General features: G+C 32.5%; 2 protein-coding genes across 3 annotated transcripts; both read right to left on the reverse strand.

Annotated features, from left to right (window-relative positions):
• Positions 1-7,786: 7,786 nt before the first annotated feature.
• Positions 7,787-11,411, reverse strand: LOC7481924 (probably inactive leucine-rich repeat receptor-like protein kinase At3g28040). Its single transcript, XM_002302859.4, has 2 exons — positions 9,559-11,411; positions 7,787-9,461 (listed from the first exon to the last, which is right to left on the reverse strand). Exons 1-2 carry the CDS (start codon positions 11,118-11,120, stop codon positions 7,985-7,987), a joined length of 3,039 nt encoding a protein of 1,012 aa, XP_002302895.4. The 5' UTR covers positions 11,121-11,411; the 3' UTR covers positions 7,787-7,984.
• A 5,311-nt stretch (positions 11,412-16,722) lies between these two features.
• LOC7466189 (uncharacterized WD repeat-containing protein C2A9.03) lies at positions 16,723-21,783 on the reverse strand. Of its 2 annotated transcripts, none has more exons than XM_024594182.2 (10): positions 21,638-21,783; positions 21,089-21,258; positions 20,819-20,986; positions 20,644-20,730; positions 20,146-20,280; positions 19,866-19,976; positions 18,910-19,001; positions 18,723-18,828; positions 17,937-18,023; positions 16,723-17,324 (listed from the first exon to the last, which is right to left on the reverse strand). In XM_024594182.2, exons 2-10 carry the CDS (start codon positions 21,230-21,232, stop codon positions 16,911-16,913), a joined length of 1,344 nt encoding a protein of 447 aa, XP_024449950.1. In that variant the 5' UTR covers positions 21,233-21,258; positions 21,638-21,783; the 3' UTR covers positions 16,723-16,910. The 2 variants fall into 2 exon arrangements, with proteins under 2 accessions (XP_024449950.1, XP_002302896.2); XM_002302860.4 differs by having other exon boundaries at positions 21,634-21,774.
• Between the last annotated feature and the right edge of the window lie 1,404 nt (positions 21,784-23,187).

Raw genomic sequence — 23,187 nt, forward strand, 5'->3', positions numbered from 1 at the left:
AACTGTTGTTCTATCATGGATTTAAAGTGGAATATGGTTGAAGTTATTGTTAGGAGGTGACTATTAAGGGATGTTTGAAAATGAGATAGAGGGTTGTCAGTTATTTTATTTTTTGGAGGGGTTGTCACCAGAAAACAAGAGCTCCTCATGATATGGGTTTTGTAGGTTTTTATAGGATAAATGGTGAGGTTCTAGGGCTCATGGATTAATGGAGTCTTGACCCTTGATATTGGAGAATAGATACCAGCCCGAAGGAAGACCAATGTTGTTTTTGCTGGCAGAACAATGCTGGATAATGTTTTTAGGAGACAATTTATAGGTGTTTTTGTTGACATTAAAGCTGAAATTTTATCTTAGAGTGAAGTACATATACTTGGGTATGAGTTGGTATAAGATTTGTGTGGTATGAACAAAGGCTTATCCTACTCTTCAACTAACAAAGGGAGAAGCATGGTTGTTTTTGTAGGCATAACAGTGTTGGGTGGTTTTTTTGGAGAGAGAATCGGTAGGTGTTTTTAGTGTTATTAGAGCTAGAATTTTAGCTTAGAGTGAAGTACAAAAATCTTTTTTCAACATGCTTTTTTTACATTAAAAATATTAAGTATAAATCAAAAAGCTTATGCATGCATTTGATTAAATAAATCGAGAACCATCTGTGTAATAAATCGAGAATCATTTGTGTCAATAGATAGAAAAAAAAAAGTCATTAACGATAACTAAATATGTAACTGGAAAAGTTAAGAGGTGAATATAGATCAAGATATTTGATATTGCAATACGGGTCATTTATCTAGTTGTGTTAATTGACTCTGTTTATTAAAATCAATTTTTTATTTAATAAACTTATAGCATGAATAGATACATATATGAAATTGATTAAACAAAATCAAATGAAAAAAATATCTCGGAATGTTGCACTTATTAGAAATAAAATCCAAAAATAAATATTTTTATTTAAAAAAATAATGTTCAATTATATAAAACATAAAAAATTATAGATGAATTAGAATAATCTCTTCAAAAATTAAATACATACAAAATAACTAAAAAACACCCACTATTTAAAAAAAAAGCTAAATACAAAAAGAAAAAAAAATGAAAGAGAAGGTGTATCAATTTAAATATAAATTAAAAGATTATTTAAAAAAACTCTTATAAAAAAAGCATAATTTTTTTACAAAATGAAAAAATGAAAAAGAAAAAAAAGAGGCAAGGTGCCGCTAGGATTGACTCATTTAGAAAGGGCCGCACGGGGGCCTTATTTTAAAAAAAAATATAATTGGGGTGGATAACATGTCATCGACCCCAATATTTTTAAATACAAAAAACTTACAAATAACATGTCGTCTAATTTTCCCTGAATTTCAACCACTATAGTATCTGAAAAATCAGGATTTATGGTTTTTTGATCTAAAACTCAATTTTGACAAAATAAACTTAGAAAAAAACCCTAAACACCTTGATAAACCAATAAATGCCCTTAAAAATCGCCAAAAACCCGAAATCAACCCAAAAAAAATAAAAAATTAAGGGCTTAGATTTGGCTTTTTAAGTATTTTAAAGTGAAAAAACACCTATGAGGACTCCCCTCAGCAAGTGAAACTTGTGGACACTAAGATCAACCATTTTAGTTGTCGAAATTGGTGTCAACGTCAATTTTCTCTCTTTACCGCCAGAACTCAACGATCTCGATCTCTCTCTCTCTCTCTCTCTCTCTCTCTCTCTCTCTCTCTCAAATCAGAAACTAAAAAAATAATAGAAATAAAATTTTATACCAAAAATCAAACTGTAAAGACATTGAGGGATCAAATGGGTATGATTTCAAAAGTGTGAGGATTAAATTGAACTTTTTCCATGAACTTTGAATTCAGTGTCTTTTCCACATTGGTCATTCTTTTTTCAATCTTGTCCTTAGTTAGCATATTTGAATAAATTCTCTTTTAATTTGCCTAAAAAAAATACAATCATGAACAAATAAAGTTTGAGGACCAAAGTAAAAAAAAAACTGTGAACAATAGGGAATTTGTTGTTTTTTCTTTGGTTAAGTTGCCGTGAATATTATTAGTGGTTAGGAGAGTACTCATGTCCATAGAAACAAAGTGTTGCAAGGATACATAGTTATATATTATAATGACTTACATAAATGGTTAAGTACAATATAACCTTCATAAATTAATAATTTTGATTAAATAATATTTTTGTCATAACCCAACTTAAATTAAAATTTTAAATAATATCTCAATTAATTGATAAATTTTCACAGTTCTAAGAACATTAAACATGAATTTATAAAGGTTTAATTGTACATTGATTTTTTTTATTAAAAAAAACATATTGTTTTAGAACATACAAAACAACAGTATGATTCTTAAAAAGACAGCGATGATAATCAAAAATATATCAACCCTCCTTCCACACCCATCCTATTTGGGAGAGTGGTAGCTTTTGTTTCTGGATAATGTTTAATATACACATATGAGGTAACATATCAATAATATATATATATATATATATATATATCGACACACCATAAGATGAAAAGAAAGTAAAAAAAATTATAAAGTTCAATATGTGGCGTTGTTACACTTAAGAATGATCTAAAAATCTGGTTACAGGTTTCTAATCGATATACTGAATTTGAAAACAGAACAAATTTCTGATGTGAATGAAGAGGCAAATCAAAGAATGACACGATCCTCTAACAAACACATAACATAATTAATGCAGAAATATAAACAATAAATATAGTAAAACAATATGATTTTAAAGGAATTTTGCATAAATTTGTATAGAAATCAGTATAGGAGATACATGAGATATTGGTTACAGGAGAGTGTTTACAAGAAAGATTTTTGTTTCTTTTTCAATAAACTTTTCTCCAGTGTATTTTTTTCTCTCTCTATCCTTTGAAGCTAAGGAGGTCTCTTTATATAATGGAGTTGTCATGGAAAAGACCAAAAGATCTTTTGAAAGGTTGAAGATTCTTTTTGGCGCGTTATAGTTGGTCATATGTTCTTGTTTCACATTGTCAAGAAACAACAATCTTGAAAATTGTCTTTGAATTTCTTGGGGTTTTTCCTTATTGTTTTCTTACTCACCGACACTTGTCTTGTTGTTTGTATCATCAAGAGACTTTGTAGAAAAAGGCCTAAAACAATGGGTCTGGAAAAAGAGTTGGCCTAGAAGAAGGGCTCAAAACAGGTGAGCTTAAAAGGAAAAAAACCTTGAAAATACCTTTTTTTTTTATGAATTTTGTAAAGATGGCAGGATGTCATAGCAATCATCTTCATTTTCATTACCTAGAGGAGTATATGATCCTAATGATAATGAGGCTGAAGAAGAGGAAAACATAAATTCTCCTTTTCCACTATCCAATAGTTGTTTCATGACCTCAAAATATTCTTCTTTGGACTTGGCAGTTGCTAAGAGTGTTGAGGCATGGGCTTTTTGGGCGAGAAAAAAGGATTGAGACTGCTCTTGTAGAGGTGGTGGTTCTTTAATGTCATGTCTGTTGTTTGAAGAAAGTCATAACATTACAACAAATTCAGAGCTTTTATTTACTACCGCAAAAGAGTCCTACCATTTAACTTTGTATTTTCTGATCAAAATTACATGAGTATTATGGTCATTGTAATCAAAGTACCATGAGCATACCCAATGCACCAAGAATTTGGAACAGAACATAAGCATTGGGGGAAATTTCTTTTCCCTTTCTATGGGTGAAGGAGTTCAGTAATACAACCAAAGTAATCCCACCATTGATAGAACCAATTTGGTAGTTTTGTAGTATTGATTGAGTTATCAAAATAAAATAGCTAGGAATAGCTTCATTTGGAGTTTTAGAGAAAGAAAGCATTAAACCATGCTTGTTGGTAGTCCCAGTAGGAATAAGTTTGGCAATGGTTATGTAATTTGGTTTGAAACCTGATAGGAAAATGGATCCCATGATGAGGAGGTTGTTTCCAATCAGTTGGATGGAGGACATCTTTGATAATAGTAGTGGAATAGGCTGGTTCAGTATGTTGTTGTTTGAGGTTAAAATGTTTAAATTTTACTGAACCTGTAATTTCAATGATAGTCATATAGTAAGCATGAGTTTTTGTAGTGTCTCAAGATTTGAACTACCACCCTAAAGGAAAAAAAATTTGCATTTGTGACAAGAGGATCAGGATGGTAAAATCCATCTACAATAGTTAAAACATTTTGAAAATTGTTTCTCTTTTCCAAACTTACATTCATTTTCTTGGCCATTATATCTATCAATGTACCATCACACCCGTTGAGAGATCTCTTATATTTAATGGCAAATTCACATATAAAATCCTTGACAAAACTCAGTTACAGAGGTTTCTAGGAAGTCTAAATTATGTTCTAGACTTTTACCCAAATGTTTGTAGAATTGCAAAACCTCTCAATGATAGACTAAGAAAAAACCTAGTATTATGGTCTGATGAACATATTGCTCTTGTTCGCTAAATTAAAAAACAAGTTTAAGAGATTCTTTGCCTTCATATCATCAATCCCTTAGCTCCTAAGATTATAAAAATACATGCGTCTGAATTAGGATATGGGGGCATTCTCAAACAAGTTTAAAATTCCAATTTACTTCTACCCATTGAAATGATTGTCAAAAGAATTACTCCACCATCAAGAAAGAAATCCTTTTAATTGTTTTATGTATTACAAAATTTTAAAGTGACTTATTAAACTAGAAATTCCTTTACACATTGATTGCAAATCTGCTAAAGAAATTTACAAAAAGATGTTCAAAATATTGCTTCAAAAAACATATTAGGTTCAATCAGCACCTAAAAAACCCAAAGCACTCTAAAACTTATGGCTTTTGTCATATCTTCTGCAAAATCAATAACTTCTTGATACGATGTTGTTATTGCTGAAGAAAAAGCAACAAATCCTTCATAAATACAAAGTGACAAAGTACAAAATTTGGTAGAAACTCTATCCAAATCTCCAGAATTACTTCTAGTCTTACAAACTATCAGCCAGAAGTCCTCTCAGGAGGATGAATCCTCTCAATTAGGTAAAACCTTTAAACTAATTTCAAAAACCCAAGCAAAATCTTCTTCTAAAAAACCTTTGCTTCAATCTGCAAATCTTTCATTTTCCCAAACCAATTTTATGAAAACATCTTCAAAACCAAAATATAAATATTTCATCAAAAACAATTTTCAAAATGCTTAAACTATTGAAAATGGGTTTTATCATCCCGATCATCTTGTCACAATTGCAAAAAACTTTTCCCCATGGTGGTACTTCAAACCTTGGGACACTACAAAACCCCATGCTTAGTACATGGTCATCCTTGAAATTACAGGTTTAGTAAAATATTTTAACCTCAAACAACACCATACTAAACTAGCATATTCCACCGATATCATCAAAGATGTCCTCCATCCAATTGATTGGAAACAACCCCTTCATCATGGGATTCGATGGGATCCGTTTTCCTATCAGCTTCCAAACCAAATTACATAACCATTGTCAAACTTATTCCTACTAGACTACCAACAGGCATGGTTTAATGTTTTCTTTCTCCAAAACTTCAAAGGAAGTCATTCTTGACTATTTTATTTTGATAACTCAATCAATACTACAAAACTACCAAATTAGTTCCATCAATGGTGGAATTACTTTGGTTACATTACTGAACTCCTTCACCCACACCCTGTAGTTGAAAACGGCTATAAACTTTTCAAACAAAATTTCAAGGGCATAAAGAGGGAAAAAAAAATTCCCCCCAATGCTTATGTTCTGTTTCAAATTCTTTGTGCATTGGGTATGCTCATGGTACGTTGATTACAATGACCAAAATACTCATATAATTTTGATCAGAAAATACAAAGTCAAATGGTAGGACTCTTTTGCAGTAGAAAATAAAAGCTCTGAATTTGTTGTAATGTTATGACTTTCTTCAAACAACAGACATGACATTAAAGAACCACCACCTCTACAAGACCAGTCTTAATCCTTTTTCCTCGCCCAAAAAGCCCATGCCTCAGCACTCTTAGCAACTGTCGGGTCCAAAGAAGAATATTTTGAGGTCATGAAACAACTATTGGATGGTGGAAAAGGAGAATTTATGTTTTCCTCTTCTTCAGCCTCGTTATCCTTAGGATCATATACTCCTCTAGGTAATGAAAATGAAGATAATTGCTATGGCATCCTGCCATCTTTACAAAATCCATAAAAAAAAAATTTCAAGGTCTTTTTCCTTTTAGGCTCACCTATTTTGAGCTCTTCTTCTAGGCCTAGTCTTTTCCATTTTCAAACTCTTTTTCCATACCCATTGTTTTTGGCCTTTTTCTACAAAGTCTCCTGATGATACAAACGACAAGATAATTGTCGGTGAGTAAGAAAACAACAAAGAAAAACCCTATGAAATTCAAAGGCAATTTCTCATATTGTCGTTTCTTGACCATGGGGAACAAAAACACATGGCCAACTATAAGGCGCCAAAAAGAATGTTCAGCTTTTTAAAAGATCTTTTGGCCTCTTCCATGATAGCTCCATTATATAAGGAAACCTTCTGAGCTTCAAAGGATAGGAAGAGAAAAAATACACTGAAGAAAATTTTCTTGAAAAAAAAACAAAAATCTTCTATGTAAACACTCTCCTATAACCAATATCTCTTGTACTGATTTCTATACAAATTTATGTAAGATTCTTTTAAAATCTCATTGTTCTATTGTATTTATTATTTACATTTCTGCAAAATTAAATATGTTCTGTGTGATTGTTAGAGGATCATGTCATTCCTTGACTTGCATTTTCATTCACATCAGAAATTTGTTCAGTTTTCAAATTTAGTATATCAGTTGGAAATCTGTGGCCAGATCTTTAGATCATTCTCAGGTGTTATAACATCATATACTGAACTTTATAATATATATTTTTTTACTTTCTTTTCAACTTATGGTGTGTGTGCGCGCGCGCGCGCGCATCCAAGTTTGGCTTATACTTTTGCAGGTGAAACTTATGCTTTTGCAGGAGAGTTTCATAGGAACTTGCACCAAACAATAAGGGTTAATCATAAGTATAAAATATATATGATAATGAGGAATATATACAAGTTTGACTTATGCTTCTAATTAACGCTTATTTTCAGTTAACCGGTTGACCGAAATCTACCAACCAGTGAACCGAAATTCTTCAGGCCAACCGGTCTATTGAAACTGACCCACTAGTCGATCGAAGCCAAACAAGTCAATCGGTCGACCGATTCAGACAAACTAGTTGATCGGGAGTCCAAATTCTCGATCCACCAGTCTCTCCAAAATAAAAGATCTCTAAAAATCCTATTGACACCTCAAATAATCATAACAATTAACCCCTAACATTTAATTCATAACAATTAACCTATAAAACTTTAATTAATCCATTAATTAACTCAAAACATAAACTTCAAACCCTAAACCTTAACAAAACCAAAACTAAAGCTAATTACTATAGTCATACGCATTAAAACGTAACTCTTACCTTAAAAACCTATTTTCACCAATTCTCTTCCCTTTCCTCTATCTTTCCCTCTCTTCTCTTCTTCTCTTCCACTTCCCAATCTCTCCCTCAATTTCAGATTCTCTCTTTTCCTCCTCCTCCTCCTCCTTCTTCTTCCTCCTCCTTTTATATTTATCAATTGGTTGAGCAATTACCCCCAATGTCTCTCATTCATTTATATTTAATTACTCCTCCACGGTTATTGTTGTCTTTTCATATTAAAATCTTTTTTCTTATTTCAAAACATCACCAAAAAAAAAAAAAAAAGGGATGATGAGATACCGATGCAATTAGGGGAGGATGAAGAACTAACTGTTTACAACAGAAATAAATCAAACAGGAAGCAGCTGCTGATAATACAATTCTCAGAAATCAAAAGGTAAAACAAGACATCATGAGAAAAGGAAGGACATGTCTTTGCTTTTGGATGTTGTAGAAAGTTGTTAAAATAACTTACATGGTTCATTTCTTAGAAAAATTCTGTTCTTTGTGGAACTGGGGTCTTGATGACCTGCAATATTTGCACCACTTCTGCCATGGAAGGCCTGCTGGAAGGTATGTGAGAGGTGCATACAAGGGCCAATTTGAGCACCGGAAGAACCTCATCCTCAGGATAATCCCCCATGCTTGGATCAACACAATCAAAGACATTACCTTGTTCAAGCAAAAACCTCACATGATCCTTAAGTATCAGCACATTGTCTTCACCATATTCCACTGGCCTTCTTCCAGTTACTAGCTCAAGAATCAAGATTCCAAAACCATATATATCACATTTCTCATTGATTCTCAAGCTCTGGCATGATAGTTCTGGTGCCACATATCCTAATGCACTCTGAAATCTAGTACTTATAACATGCCTATCAAGCTTCGCCAAGAACCTTGCAAGTCCAAAATCCGAAATCTTTGGGTTGAAATTTTCATCAAGAAGAATGTTGCTTGGTTTTATGTCACAGTGAATGATTGGTGGACGGAAAGAATGATGCAAGTGTGCAAGTCCCTTTGCTGTTCCAAGCACAATCTTCAATCTGTTTGCCCAAGAAAGACGTGGAGCAGACGGTATCCTTTCATGGAGTTTGGCTTGCAAACTGCCATTAGGTGCATATTCTGATACCAACAGCTGCAATTGAGGAGTCCAGTAATACCCTTTTAATGATAAGAGATTTGGGTGCCTTGCCTTTCCTAATACCTGAACTTCTCGATCAAAATCTTCAGGATATTGGATAATGTTTAATGTCAAGAGCTTCTTTATTGCTACCATTCTTGCCTCTGAACCCAATGAGACCTTGTAAACAGTTCCAAATACTCCGTGACCTATCTCAGCAGCCTTATTAAGGAGTGCTTCTGGATTGCTGATCCAATCAGGAGATGATTTCGAATCGAACAGGACCAGCTTGCCTGTGGATAGATTTCCGGACCTGGAAGAGCTCGAGCACATGCTTTCCAAGGCATGGTCCACAAATGCAAGCCTCTTCCGGACAGATACATTTAGTAGACTTACGAGTATCACTCCAAACAAAATGAATATAGCTGCTGAAATTGCAATGATAGTTGAAACACTGAGGAACATATGATGATGGAACCTTGCGGGGTGAGAGGACACGTTTCTTGGTTTCTTACCATCCCCTTGATTGCCATAGGCATACGGATCAAGTACTAGAGGCTTGGGAACATTCATCTTACATGGCCCCTTCAACAACGGTGAGCAAAGTCCCAAATTCCCCTGCAATGCACTTCGATCCAAACTTGGAAATATACCCCCAACAGGAAGCCTGCCCACTAGCTTATTATAAGATACATTTACAGCCAGAAGATTCTCCAGTTTTCCAAGCTCTTGCGGTATCTCTCCGGTCAGCTCATTGAATTCCAACTTCAGAATCTTGAGCTTGTTTAGCCTTGAAATGGACTCGGGAATGGAACCGCTCAAATTATTTTGGGACAAGCTCCTGCAAATAAAATTAATGGTTTTCACATTTGGTACGTAAACAAGCATCGAATAAAGCATTAGTTGTAGTTTTGAAGTGGAATTGATGCAAGACTTACAGCAAATACAGTGATGAACAATTTCCAATCTCTTCTGGAATTTGGCCCACCAATGAGTTTCCGTCCAATTGAAGGATGTTCAAACTTCCAGACTCACATATATCAGCGGGAATTAAGCCAACTAAAGCACTGTTTCGAAGATCCAACACTGTCAAGTTCTGAAAGTAGCCAAGCTCTAGTGGCATTCTTGATTCCAGATTGTTCCAGGACAAATTCAAGTATCTTAAATTAGATGAGAGACCCCTTTCAGCTGGAATATGTCCTGTGAGATTGTTCTTTGAAAGATCAAGCGTATGAAGAGATGAAAAGAAAGTAATCGAACCTGATGGAATTGAACCTACCAATCCATTGTCTGAAAAATCTAATTCCTCCAGCCTAAGATCAAACAAGCCTTCTGGTATGCTGCCATTGAAGCTGTTACCTCTCAACCGAATCACTGATAACATCGTGCAAGAAACCATTGAAGTGGGAATGATGCCAAAGAGTTTGTTATTGGACAAACTCAAGTAGCGCAGAGACTTCAAGTCACCAATGGATGATGGGATGCTTCCAGTTAGAGCATTGCTTGACAAGTCCAAGTATTCAAGATTGGTCAAGCTACCAATCCACCGAGGGAACTCACCTGCCAACATATTCTTGGATAAACTGAAAAGGCTCATTGAACTCAGCCTCTGAAGAGATTCTGGCAGTGCTCCGCTAAAAAGATTGCGGCTTAAATCCAATCTATTCAAGTGCGGGCACAGTCCAATATCTCCAGGTAGTGGTCCGGAAAAGCGATTTCCCTGTAATTGGAGCTCTTTCAAAAAGTGAATGGCTGATACCCCTTGTGGCACGGACCCCGAAAACTCATTGTGTGAAAGATCCAATTTTCGAAGCCGCTTCAATGACCAAATCCCACTACTAAAATCTGGGTCACCGGAGAAATGGTTGTTGGACAGATTAATAGTGTTCAAGGAAGAGCAGCTCAATAGTGAACTTGGAATTGGCCCTTGAAGTAAATTCCCAGCTAAAGAAAGGTAACGAAGAGAATGAGAGTTTCGAAAAAGATTATCTGGGAGTGGTCCGGAGAATGAATTCTCAGAGAGATCAAGAAACTTAATGGAACTCATATTGTCAAGAAAAGATGGGATGAGGCCTGAAAGACTGTTGTGGCTAAGGTTAAGCCTTTCAAGATTTGACAAGAAACCAAGCTCAAGACTAATGCCACCGCTAAAATTGTTTTGAGACAATGATAATGTCTTCAAATGCTGCAACTTTTGGAGCCCTTTACCTAATCTACCTGATAATCCCAAGCCATCGAGTGAGACTTGAGAGACTCTGCCGCTCACCGGATTGCATTCTATGAACTTCCATGAACATGGTGAGTCATCGTCTTCGTTCCATGAGCTGAGATAGGAAGATGGGTCGATAAGGTCTGCCTTGAAAACAATCAAGCCGAAGACATCATCATTGATTTGTATCGGTACACTATCACTTCCCATGCAACCTTCAAGAGAAACAACTATAGAAACTAGCAAATATAACAACAAATGAGAATAACCCATCACTAGTGGGGTAGCCATTAACAAACCCAAACTCTCTCTACCTGGTTCTTGGCTATGGAAAGAACAAGAAATTAAACATAAGCTATAATATCGAGATACTGTACTTAACAAGAAATCTAGTATGGGTGACTGTTAGGTTAAACTGTGCGTTCACGAGCAAGTGAGTCTGAGGTGAGATAGAGCAAGACATTTTTTTTTCTTTTTTTACCCAAATGGAGTACATGTACACTATGTAGTGATTAAAATTTTGGTGCTATCACCTTGTCAAACATCCCGTGAACAAAGTGTGAAGCTAAAAGAGGGAATGCAAGAAGTTATTTCCTCATACGAAATAGTAAATTAAAATTTTGCTCAAGACAATAGGTCCAGCACGTTACAAGGGTCTCGTCATCTGGAGTCCTGACACATTCCCACCACAGACCAAGTCTTTTGTATTTGTCTACAAGCTGTGTAGCATGTCTTTGCTGAGACCAAACTTGTCGTTTCTTAAAGCACCTTCTTCTCCTGTTTCAGATTTCAATAATGCATCAGCTGCATATGACACTGCTGTTCCAAGTTTCAAAACAGCTTTCAGTGTCCATATAAAAGATGCAACTAGTTGCTTCAACTATTTTGCTGCTGGAAATACGTAATTTGCCTCAAACTTGACACCATTAAGGTTTGTGGCTCTTTTGCAATGTTTTAGCCTCTCTTCTTTCTTCCTTTTTTAATAAAACCTGCCCCCACCTCACATGTTAAATTTGAGTACGGTTTTATTTTTAACTAAACCATTATGTTCTATTTTCTTTTAAAAAAATCCATATCAATGTTATTTTTTAGTTTTTTATAATATAATTTCAATCAACTCATTTCAACTCAAGATTCGGGTCTTGAACTAGAAACGACCCTGGAATTGGATGTTTTAACCATGAATTTAGAAGGATAGTATAGTAGTAAATGTGTTATCCATGTGATAGCAACTCTTCTACTCCCATTTTAATTAGCTCCAATTGAGATAGATAACCAAGGGATTATCTATCCCTTTAAGGACGCAAAGCATGCTAGAATTATCATGTTGGTGTTAAAATATTTTCGAGGATTTAATTAACAATTTGTATGTTTAGTACCTTAATTCTAATTCATTTGAATAATTATATTCAAGTAAGATAAAATAAGTTGTTTATAGATGTTTGCATATTTTTTTTAAAAAGAAAATTTAGAATATCCATATCAGTTTACACATAACATGTTTAATCTCTAAATTCACTAAACATCTTGTAACCAGGTAAGGTAACAAATATTCAAACCTAAGGTGTAAAGATAGAAAATTTCCTACTAGGACCGCTGGGACATCGATCCTTGCATATCTTTCAATACACAAGTAGTTGGGCAGCATATTCAATGTTGCCCTACAATTAATTTGGCTTGTGTTAGCATAGGGGGAGGCGTACCTTTTTTTTTAAAAAAAAAAAAAGAATGCTTAATGGGGAATATTTTCTCTTAAGTCTAAATCTAATCATGTTCTTTCACGGATTCTAATATAAAATTTGTAATTAGTAATTTGTAAGTCTTAACAGTCCCTTTAAAAATAATGTATTACTATATTATTGTCCGTGTAAAAGAAATCTTTTTAACATGTTTTTTAATATATAAAAAAATATATTGTTTAACATATTAGTTTAGTTGAATAAAGTAGGGTTAACATGTAAATTTCATTACCCGGATCATAAAAGTCTGATCTTTATTGAAAAAAAATCAAAAAAAGTTATTTAGCGGGATGAAATTAAAAGTAAAATCCAACTAAAAAAATAAGTTGAGTTAACCTAGGTTAACTTGCTAAATTTGGATAATGAAATATGGATAACTTTATAGAAACAAAATCAAAATAAATTATAAAGTTCAATTATCAATCAACTCAATGTTGAAGAATAAAATTAAAAATAAAAAAAAACCATTGAGTCAACCGATTAAACCCGTAGCCCAAGTCATGAGACCGGAATAATCTCATAGAACGCAAACTGAAAAAATAATTATGAAACTTATTTCTCAACCAAATCATATTGAATGGTGAAATTAAGAAAAAATCAACAAAAAAAAAACAAGTCAATTGACTTGACCGGCAACTCGAGTCATAAGATCATGATAAACATATAGAAAGCAAATAAAAAAAATTATGATGTTCAATTCTCAATCAACCCAGTATTGAATATTAAATTAAAAAATAAAAAAGACAAAAAATAACCCGAGTCAACCCGGGTTAACTTTTCAAATCTGGGTTAGGATATCGGGTTAACTCTATAGAAAGAAAATTAAAAAAACTTATAAACTTCATTTCCCAATCAATCCAAAGTTGAAGGATGAAGTTTTAAAAAAAACAAATAATCAATTAAAATATGATAAAAAATCAAGTTTACTTAGTTAATCCACAAAACTCGCGAATCGAATCATGATAATGTGATAGCCCCGTAAAAAGCAAGTCAAAAAAATAATTATGAAACTTCATTCTCAATCAACTCAATGTTAAATTATAAAGCTAAGAAAAAATAATTTAAAAAATAACAAAAAATAACTCGAGTCAACACAACTAACATACAAAACTCGTGATTTGGGTCAAGAGATTGAGATAACTCTATAGAAAGCAAATCAAAATAAATTATGAAATTTAATACTTAGTAAATCCACTATTGAATAATAAAATTAAAAAAAAAACTAAGTTAAAATTTTTATAAAAAAAATCCTAAAAAGTTTTGAAGATAAAAGTGAAAAAGAATTTTGCATTTCATTGTATACACTTTAATACATGTTAATAATATCTATCTTTATATATTTGGATTTTTTTTATATGATTTTTGAGGATTTTTCATTTTTGTATGTTTTTATATATTCATATTTCTCTAGTGTGTAATTTTATTTTTTTACTTTTTGAATGAGAAATAACCCACAAAATATATAAAAAATAAAAATTTTAAAGTAACTTCAAAGTCGTAAAACAAAATCTAGAAACCATAAAAGCATTTAGAAAAGCAAAAGAAAAAAAATAAAAGAAAAGGAGTTTTTGTAGGGCATGTATTTTTAAGTTTTGCATTAGTTTTAGATTATTATTTTTTTTCACTTTTTATGGGTTATTTCATTTTTTTAGGGATGTTTCAAAATAACTCCCAAGTATTATTAAGCATCTAGATTTTTAAAACTTTTCTACTCCCTAGGTTTTTCAAATTTTCTCAAGTTTTTTAAAATTAGTGTTTATTCTTATGTCTTAAAAATTAAATTTGTAGGGGTAATTTTGAAAACAAAAGTGTCGAAAATACATAAGAAAGAAAAGATATACAAATAAATAAGAATATATGAAAGAAAAAAAGAATTTAATAATAAATAAGAAAATAATAGATGAATCAATTAACCTATATTATAATATAAATAATATAAGTAAATTGAATTTGCTCAGGCTCCAACTCCAAGTGTTCATTTCAAAGCATCATGGGCACTATTCAGTATTCACAAGATCCAAACTTTCTTCACGGGGATCCCTCTGTTACTTCCCCGACTTGCAAACAATTTTTCGGTCAACATGTGGGCTCCACTCCCATCATATCATATCATATCATATCATAGTAGTGTGGGCTTAATTCTTTGATTTCTTCCTTTCTTTGTCCCATTTTATTGTTGCTTCTTTATTAATTTTTGGATGAACTTTCTTAATTTTTTGGTTTTTTTTTAATTAGGATTAGATAAAGTTTGAAGAGTTTTAAGTTATTTTTAGTTTCAAAATTTTAAATAAGTAAATAGTGGGTAAATAGTTTTTTTTATGATATAAAACATTGATCGGCTTGCTAAATTAATCTGAGATTTAGAGCGTATTTGAAAACATGATTGAAATGTTTCCATAAACTTTAAAATTATTATTTTTTTATTTTTATATCGTTTTAATATCATGATCTCAAAAATAATTTTTAAAAACTAAAAAATATTGTTTTAATATATTTCTAAAAAAAATATTTTAAATCATAAATATTATCATAATTACAAACACAATTGATCTAGATTGAAAAAAAAAAAAAAAGTTTGACCGATTAAAGACTACATCACAATCAACTTGATGGAACTTGATCTAAACCTATAAAAAAAATCTCTCAACTTTTTTTTTTTTTTTTGGGGTCAAAATAACATTGTTTCAGCTTTTTCATTGATATGGAACATTGACGATTGCAACCGGTCCAAGTTTATGCTCCACTTGCAAGCTTATTCTGGGCAAAATTTATCCAATCATTCTTTCCATGCTATCCATACTCGGTTTTGTTTATTTTTAATTGAAAATATCCTTCACTTTTTGTATTTGGACATTTTTCATATATCTTTCTATGAAAATAAATAAAAATTATTTAGGAAGAGATAAAATTAAAGAGATTTTTTATTTGGAAAATAACAAAAGTTATTTTCCATCAATTATTTTTTTTTAATAAATAAAATATTTAATTTTATAACTTCAAAATAGATTAAATAAAATAATAATTTTATTTATGAAAGTAATTAATTGTATTTAAAAAATCAGTTATTTTAAAATAAATACAAATAAACTATTTATTTTGACAAAATTATTATTTTATTTTTGAAAATAAATACAAATTATATAACACAGTATAAAATGATTTATTTTTATCATAATTTAATTATATGACTTAAAAATAAAAAATAAAAAGAATTAAATTATTATTTTTATATTTATATGCATGAGAACGTATAAGGGTAAAGGTTAAAAAAATAATTTAATTTAATTACTTTTTTTTTTTTTTTTTCGTTTACCAGTAGGTTATCCTAGTAGAATTTATCTCAAGTCAAGACTAAATGTTTTCTATTAAATCTTAAGCAAATCATCAGCATAACAATTTATGGATTTATAAAAAAAAAAAATTCTTATGATTTTTTTAGGATTGAATTCTCACATTGTTGGAAACATATTGACTTTTCATAATGTAAGAATGGATCAAGAAATTAATGGAGATAAATCACATGATTATTTAGAGCGATTCAAGGGATTAGTTGACTTTCCCTGATAAAATTAGTATAGATGATAACATGGAGAGCACCGTCGTCGTCGTCGTCGTGGTGCAAACGAATCCTTCTCTGTCTCTCTGGACTTCCGGTGATTGGCTTAGGAGAAGCTTCAATGGGAAGTGGAGTAATCTTCTGGGTATACAAAGATGAGGACAGCTTGTGAAAGGGAAACCAGAAAAGGTTAGAGAAAAGGAAGTCAAAGATTCGTTTAACTTTAAGATATACAAAGGCTTTAACAATGAAAGGAACGATTTGAAGTCTTGTCAAATACAAGTGAAAGGAAAAAAACACAAAAGATTGGTGGGTTTTTTCCCCAAAAAAATGTCTGCTTGGGGATATTGCAGATTGCTTTGAATTGCAAATCAGTGTAAGAACTCCATCTTTTGATTCAAAATCCAGAGGGTCTACAGGGTTTGTCTCAAAATCTCACAAAATTAACTCCCATCTTTTGATTCAAAATCCAGAGGGTCTGCAGGGTTTGTCTCAAAATCTCACAAAATTAACTCAGAATCGAAAGAAAAATGAAATAGATGGTCTTGTTGGGGGTAGAAGCGCAAATGGAGCGTGTGCAGATGTAAGAAAAATGGAGTTGACGAAGACAGCATTCATTACATGTAATGATCAAAATGTTACTATACATGCTCTAAAGAAAGTTCTAACCAAGAGTATCTTATTTTATCCTCATCTTTGATTTCATATCAGACCTAACGAGAAGAGTACAAAAAGGTGGGTACAAGCTTGAGCAGATGCTTAGGGAAGAAGATACTTTGATACAAATTACAAGTAGGAATCGAGATATCCATATGTATGCCTTTTGTTATACTGTAGCAAGCTCGCATAAGTACGGTCCCAGATTCCTATATACAAAGATTCATCGTCTGGGCTAAGAGCTACTCCTGAAATCTCACCAAAGAAATCAATCTCTTGCCGTCTCCTGTAGTCATCCTGTGTACTATAAACATGCACAAAATCTGCAGGTTCGGCTACATACATGAATTGGCCATCTGATGAAAAGCAAATTGAACGAACCGCACCCAAGTTTCCCTTGAGGATAGCAGTAGGCGACGACAGCTTTCTTATATCCCACACTCGGCAGGTCTTATCCTGGTTCCCTGTGGCAAAAACATTTCCATCTGGGTGCCACGCTGATGCAAAAGAATAATCTAGGTGACCTTCCACAGTGGATACAGTCTGCAAAACATTGACATGATTATGATTTAAGAACGGCAACAATAAACCAAGAGCTACAAAGATCCAGTCCAGAGAAACCGCTGCAAGACCCTTGAATGTATCACATTGAAGGCAGGGATAATTGCTTCCAGCATTCAAGGAATTATGAGCATGGAAGATGACAAGTGGAAAACAAGGTTATAATACTCTTCTGTAAATAATTTTCCAACCGGACATAACATAAAAAATAACACAGTTGACAGGGGCAAGTGGAGTATTGAATGCTTTACATTTAGTTTTTTTATGCAGTTTACCTGTCTTGAAAACAACCAGTTCCTCCCCGGGAAAAATAGAAACACGGGCAATTTTAATTTCAATTACTCGTTTGGGGCAGCAGTGCAACAGGAGTTTCATGAAATTTTGATTTTTTTTTTTTTTTGCTTCAAATTTTTTTTTTTTTTTTTTTTTTGTGTTTTTGAATTGTCTTGACGTGTTGATATCAAAAATGAATTTTTTTTAAAAAATAAATTATTTTGATACATTTCCAAGTAAAAAACACTTCGAAAAACTACCACTACCGCTATCTCAAACACCTCTTAAGAAAAAAAGCTTTAGATGGAAAACTTCTTGTACCTTCCCACTTTGTGAATCCACCAACAATCCATCCAAGTTATCTCCGACAACTGCTATTAGCCTCCGGTCAGGACTCACTGATGTGTGCTGTAAAAAAAAAACAAGTTTAGTCATCAAATTGGAAGTTGAGAAAGGCATAGCAGTTATCAAGTTTCACAACAGATGACGACTAAATCAAGGACCCTAAGGGACACTTCAAAAACTTGCCTTGTTAACACCCAGCCTGGAACAATTCACAATTGGGCAAAATGAATTGAATTTGAATTCATTGAACCCAATACATATGTTGGAAACTGAAATTACTTGGCATGAAATGAATTGAAATTACAATTCAAATGAATTGACAGAGCCAAAATCAACCAACACTGATTTGGCATGATTTGTCAATTCATTTGTGAATTGCATTGCAGCAATTGTTGATTCCTATTTTTTCATGCTAGTGTTAGCTCAGCTATTGCTCTTCCAAATAGTTTTGGATAGAGAATTCATATGCAATCCATTCAGTTTGATTCATTTATAAACTACTCCACAACGACTTCTAATGCATTTTGATTGTTTAATTCCTCCTTCCTCCTACAATTATTGCACTCCCACCTATTGTGTATATGAAAAGAAATTGATGAGGAAAACTTGATACCAGCTAGCAGTTCCCCTGTGTGTGTTCCTTCCTAACTGAGTATTCATGTGGCAGTCACAGAGAAAGTTGTCCCCAATAAACAACAAAATCAACCAGAAAATGCATATTAGGCTTCTTGTAAGTTGCTACAAGTAATAAGGATAACTTACATTCACTGGCCAAGGGAAACGAAAGTGATTCAAAAGTTGAAATGTCTCCAAGTCATATTCTCTAAGACCACCATCATTGTTGGATGACATGAAACGGATTCCACCCCTGCAAAAGCAGTTCCCATATCAACCTGTAATCCCTGAAAACAATTTATGACACTGAGCAAATACAACACAGTCTTACTACCTCATGCTGTCATATATCTCAATAGCATTCGTGATGGCATTGTCATCATATGTAGTGCGGGTACAAAAGCTAACTCCTTGTTTATCCAAACGCTGCAGCAGATAAAATAGCTGTTTAGAGAAAGAGTTTCATAAAAGATGTTTGAGCAGCATATTGGCCTTCTCATTATTCCGATTGTCATCTTATTTTATTTTTCCTGTTTGCAGGAGCAGAGGATATTTAAAACCCAGAAAAAGTAGAGCTAAAAATTACATTCTGTTGTCTTTCCAAAACCTCAGACATAAATACAACATCAACAATTTCATCACTTCATCAAATGGACAAACTGTCAGTTGCAAGCATGAAGCATCAAATGGAAGCCATTCAGCATTACAAGACAGAGGACAACAGAAAGTCACTCCTAATCAATCTTTCATTAAGACATCACCACCAGAGCAGTCTTGATATAGTGTAGAACTGCAATTTATCACAGTTCACTTAAGCTCCTGAAAATTGTATTTTCACAATTTCATCAACATCCTAATGGTGCTAAAGAGCAGATAAAGGAGTAGAACAATGCATTGCTCAATCATACAGCATACTTCACATGCCCTCAAGTGTATTAAGGTGATTATATCACAAGCAAGTTAGCTTAACTCAGCAAAAAGGTTGGGGATTATTAAGCATAAAGAAACCCATCCATATCTCAAGTTCATTCTGAATTGTTCATATTTAAGATTCCAACTTCAAATTTGAAAATTGGTGAATGGCATGTCCTAACATTGCTAAATTCTAGTAAGAGCACCGCGACCTGCTAATAACGCTAGGTTTAAACTTAAATGTCAGAACTACTACTTTTTTAGTTAGGGTAAATTGAAGAAAATTGGATGAGATGATATGTTTATGACCCATGTACATGTGCATACCCTTGTGTGTGTGTGCATTCAAGAGAGGGGGGGTGGGGGGTATCAACTCACTTTGCAAGTAAGCTCTCCATGGAAGCCCCCAGCAACAAGAAAATTATCTTTGACTGCTATGGTGCTGATTTGAGTTTGGGTGAAACCTTCTAACAAACTTCCAGCATGTTTCTGTATTTAAAAAAAATGAGTTAATAGGGGGGAAAAGAACCAGAATGGTAAAATATATACAGGCTGACAAGGACCTTTTCTCAGAAACATAAGAGGTCTCATTCATATCATACTTTGACATACAGACTTGTTATCAACTGTGAAGCCAACATGGAAATAACCATAATACCTCAGAAGGGGCTACATGTCCTGCAAAATCAATGACCTCAGACAAATTGCCAGATATGGATGACCAGTGCATGACTGAATAATTAGACATAAGATATACATCGTGCTTTGAAGTAGCCCAGACCAAGTTCCTGAGCTGCATAACCATAACATAACAAAAGGCTATCAAGAGTCAAGTGGGCAATATAATTAGCAAAAGTAAATGAAGTCAGCTATCATGCAATTTGGCTTGAAATCAAACTTGCTACTACACGCAGTCCAAAGAAACAAATCAACACAGTCACTTTATAAACATGGAAACAGATGTTTGCAAACTAACACCTTAACATTTAAGAATAGAAGTCCTAAAACTAAATATACGACTAGCAACATTTACGCACTCTTTCCCTATTCCAGAACGTTGTCAAGACAAGCATGAATACAAACTACACGATGCTAACATAAACTAGTACATAAAATAATCTGCTATCCAGACACAGAAGTTGCAAAATCCACCAACCTGAAAATGAAGAATGGTGGGCTTAACCGATCTAGTATTATAAAAGAACTCATAGTAATGGCCACCCTTCTCCATTTGTTTGCACTCCTACAACAACCAAGTACAGGAATCATAACAAATTCCAAAACCCAGAAAGCAAATCAACAATTACCAATATAAATTAGTATTAAAGTACCTTATCGACAGCTTCGCCGGATAAGGGGATGTTCTCATAATTCTTGTACTGGTCAAGCCTCGTAGATCTGTAATTTTCCCTGCTTATATTCAATCTTTCCCAGGGAATACCCTGTATGTCCTGCCCGTTTCTGGCTTGCCCAGATGATGTATCCGTAACCTTGGTAATCTGGTCATTATTATTATTATTATTTACCAAAAAATAAATTAATTCTACAACCTCTCCATCTAAACTATAAAAAAAAAAAGAAACAAAATTGAGAATAAATACCAACTCGTATTCATCCGCGTCCACATCTTCTACACCACCAGCGGCGGCGGCGGCTGCTCCTCCATCCATTTCGTCAACGAAATCAACCATTTCTGCCTCTTCCGCCATGTAATTCATTTCTTCTAACCGCTGGTAGTATGACATACACTATTTATCTATTTATATATTGTCTGTTCCAAAAATAAAAATCAAAATCAAAATCAACTTCCAAGAGATTAATTATCAATTGTCTTTGTAATTATAATATATATTAGTTATATTCATGGAATATTTAAAAAAAAAATCCAACTCAAGGAATAACTAAAAAATACTTGACAATTTCAAGGATTAATTTACTGTACTAGATTATTAAGATTAACCAAAAATAAAATATATTTAGCACCCAAAAAAAGGAAGAAAATAAATTAAAATTACAAAACAAAAATCATGGGAAATAAGTTAACAACTAACTGTTACTAAATTACTCGACAAAAATTTAAAAAAAAAAAGAAAAAAAAAACACACAAGAAGGAGAAGGAGAAGAAGAAGGGAAGGGATTCTCTTACGCACACAGATTGTAAAGAGGAGAGGAAATTAATTTTTTTTAAAAAAGGGGTGATGATTGTTATTATATAGGGTTAAGTTAAGTCACTCTGTTTAAAGGGTTCATAATATATATAGCCACACGCTTAGATGGGTGTCCCAAGCGACGCCACAGGCAGCAGCATTTTCTTTTTAACCTGAAAAAAAAATTGAGACAATAAGAGAAAATTTATAATTATGTTAAATTTTGATTAATTTAATAATATGATAAAAAAAATAGTAATAATAATAATAAATAATTTTAAAAATATATATTATCTTGAGTAAAGCTAGGTTAACATGCAAAACTTATTATTTAAATCCGGATAACTTTATAAAAGAATGATATCATCAAAAATCAATTTTAAAAAGGACTTGGAAAAAAATATAAGGTAACCTGTCAAATATTTCAAACTTGTAACCCGAAAAGCTAACAAAACTTTGATCAATAAAATATTGAGGGATGAAATAAAAAAAAATTAAATAAAAATTAAAAGAATAAAAACCAAATATGACATAAAATAAAATGAATTAAAATACTGAGGGATGCAATTAAAAAAATATCTAATTAAGAGAATAAAATAAAACACCGAGGGATACATTCGAAAAGAAATTCAATTGAGAGAATAACTAGAAAAATCAAAAGAAGAAAAATATGAACCAAATCTGAAAGCTGAAAAAACCAAAAGAGGATTAAATCGAAAGGAAAATCTCATTGTATTGAGAATCTAAAATAAAACAAATAAAAAAAATAAAGATCAAATCTGAAAGAAAAATAATTCAAAGGGCTGCTTCGAAAATATATTAGGGTTGACTCTAAGACCGAGAAAGAAAGGAGGAAAAAAAGAAACGACTACTGACGCAAAACTCGACATATTTTTTCCACACATGCCACCCAAAAATAAAGACAATATTGTGGGGGTTAAAATGTTATTGTGAAAGACAGAGTTTGACAACCAAAACGCACCATTCAAAAACCACAAAAGAACCCATTCGTGTGTTCGTGTGAATACCATGCGTAGCTCGCTTCATCAGCCTAAATAATATTTTATTTATGTTAAATACTCTAAAATAAAAATAAAAAAACCCTTTGACCTAAAGGAGGGACAAATTCTCATCTAAGGGTTTTATGGTAATTATACTAACCCTAACCTTGAGTGATTTTTTTTTTGCTTCCAAGATTATAATGGTCATTTTACTAGTTATTAAATAACAAAAATAATATTATACCCGCATTACCAAGTCCATTTATATGTTGTTATCAACGACAAAATAGTTATTTTATTATTTCAATTCATGGTATCACTAATTTTAGAAATATATTTATAAAACTCGATCGTTTTAACATATTAATTTTGGATTTTATGTCTAAATTAATTTGGGTTAAAAAAAAATTAGAAAATGAAAAAAAATTAGTTGACTCAATGGAAAATTCAATTCCAGGCTTATCCTTATTCTATTCAAAACTTATCACTTAATTCATTAAGTTTTTTAAAAAATACTTAGTTCGAACAATATTATTTTAATCTTTTTTAAAA

This window comes from Populus trichocarpa, chromosome 2 (assembly GCF_000002775.5).
Source record: "Populus trichocarpa isolate Nisqually-1 chromosome 2, P.trichocarpa_v4.1, whole genome shotgun sequence".
Classification (NCBI taxonomy): domain Eukaryota; kingdom Viridiplantae; phylum Streptophyta; class Magnoliopsida; order Malpighiales; family Salicaceae; genus Populus; species Populus trichocarpa.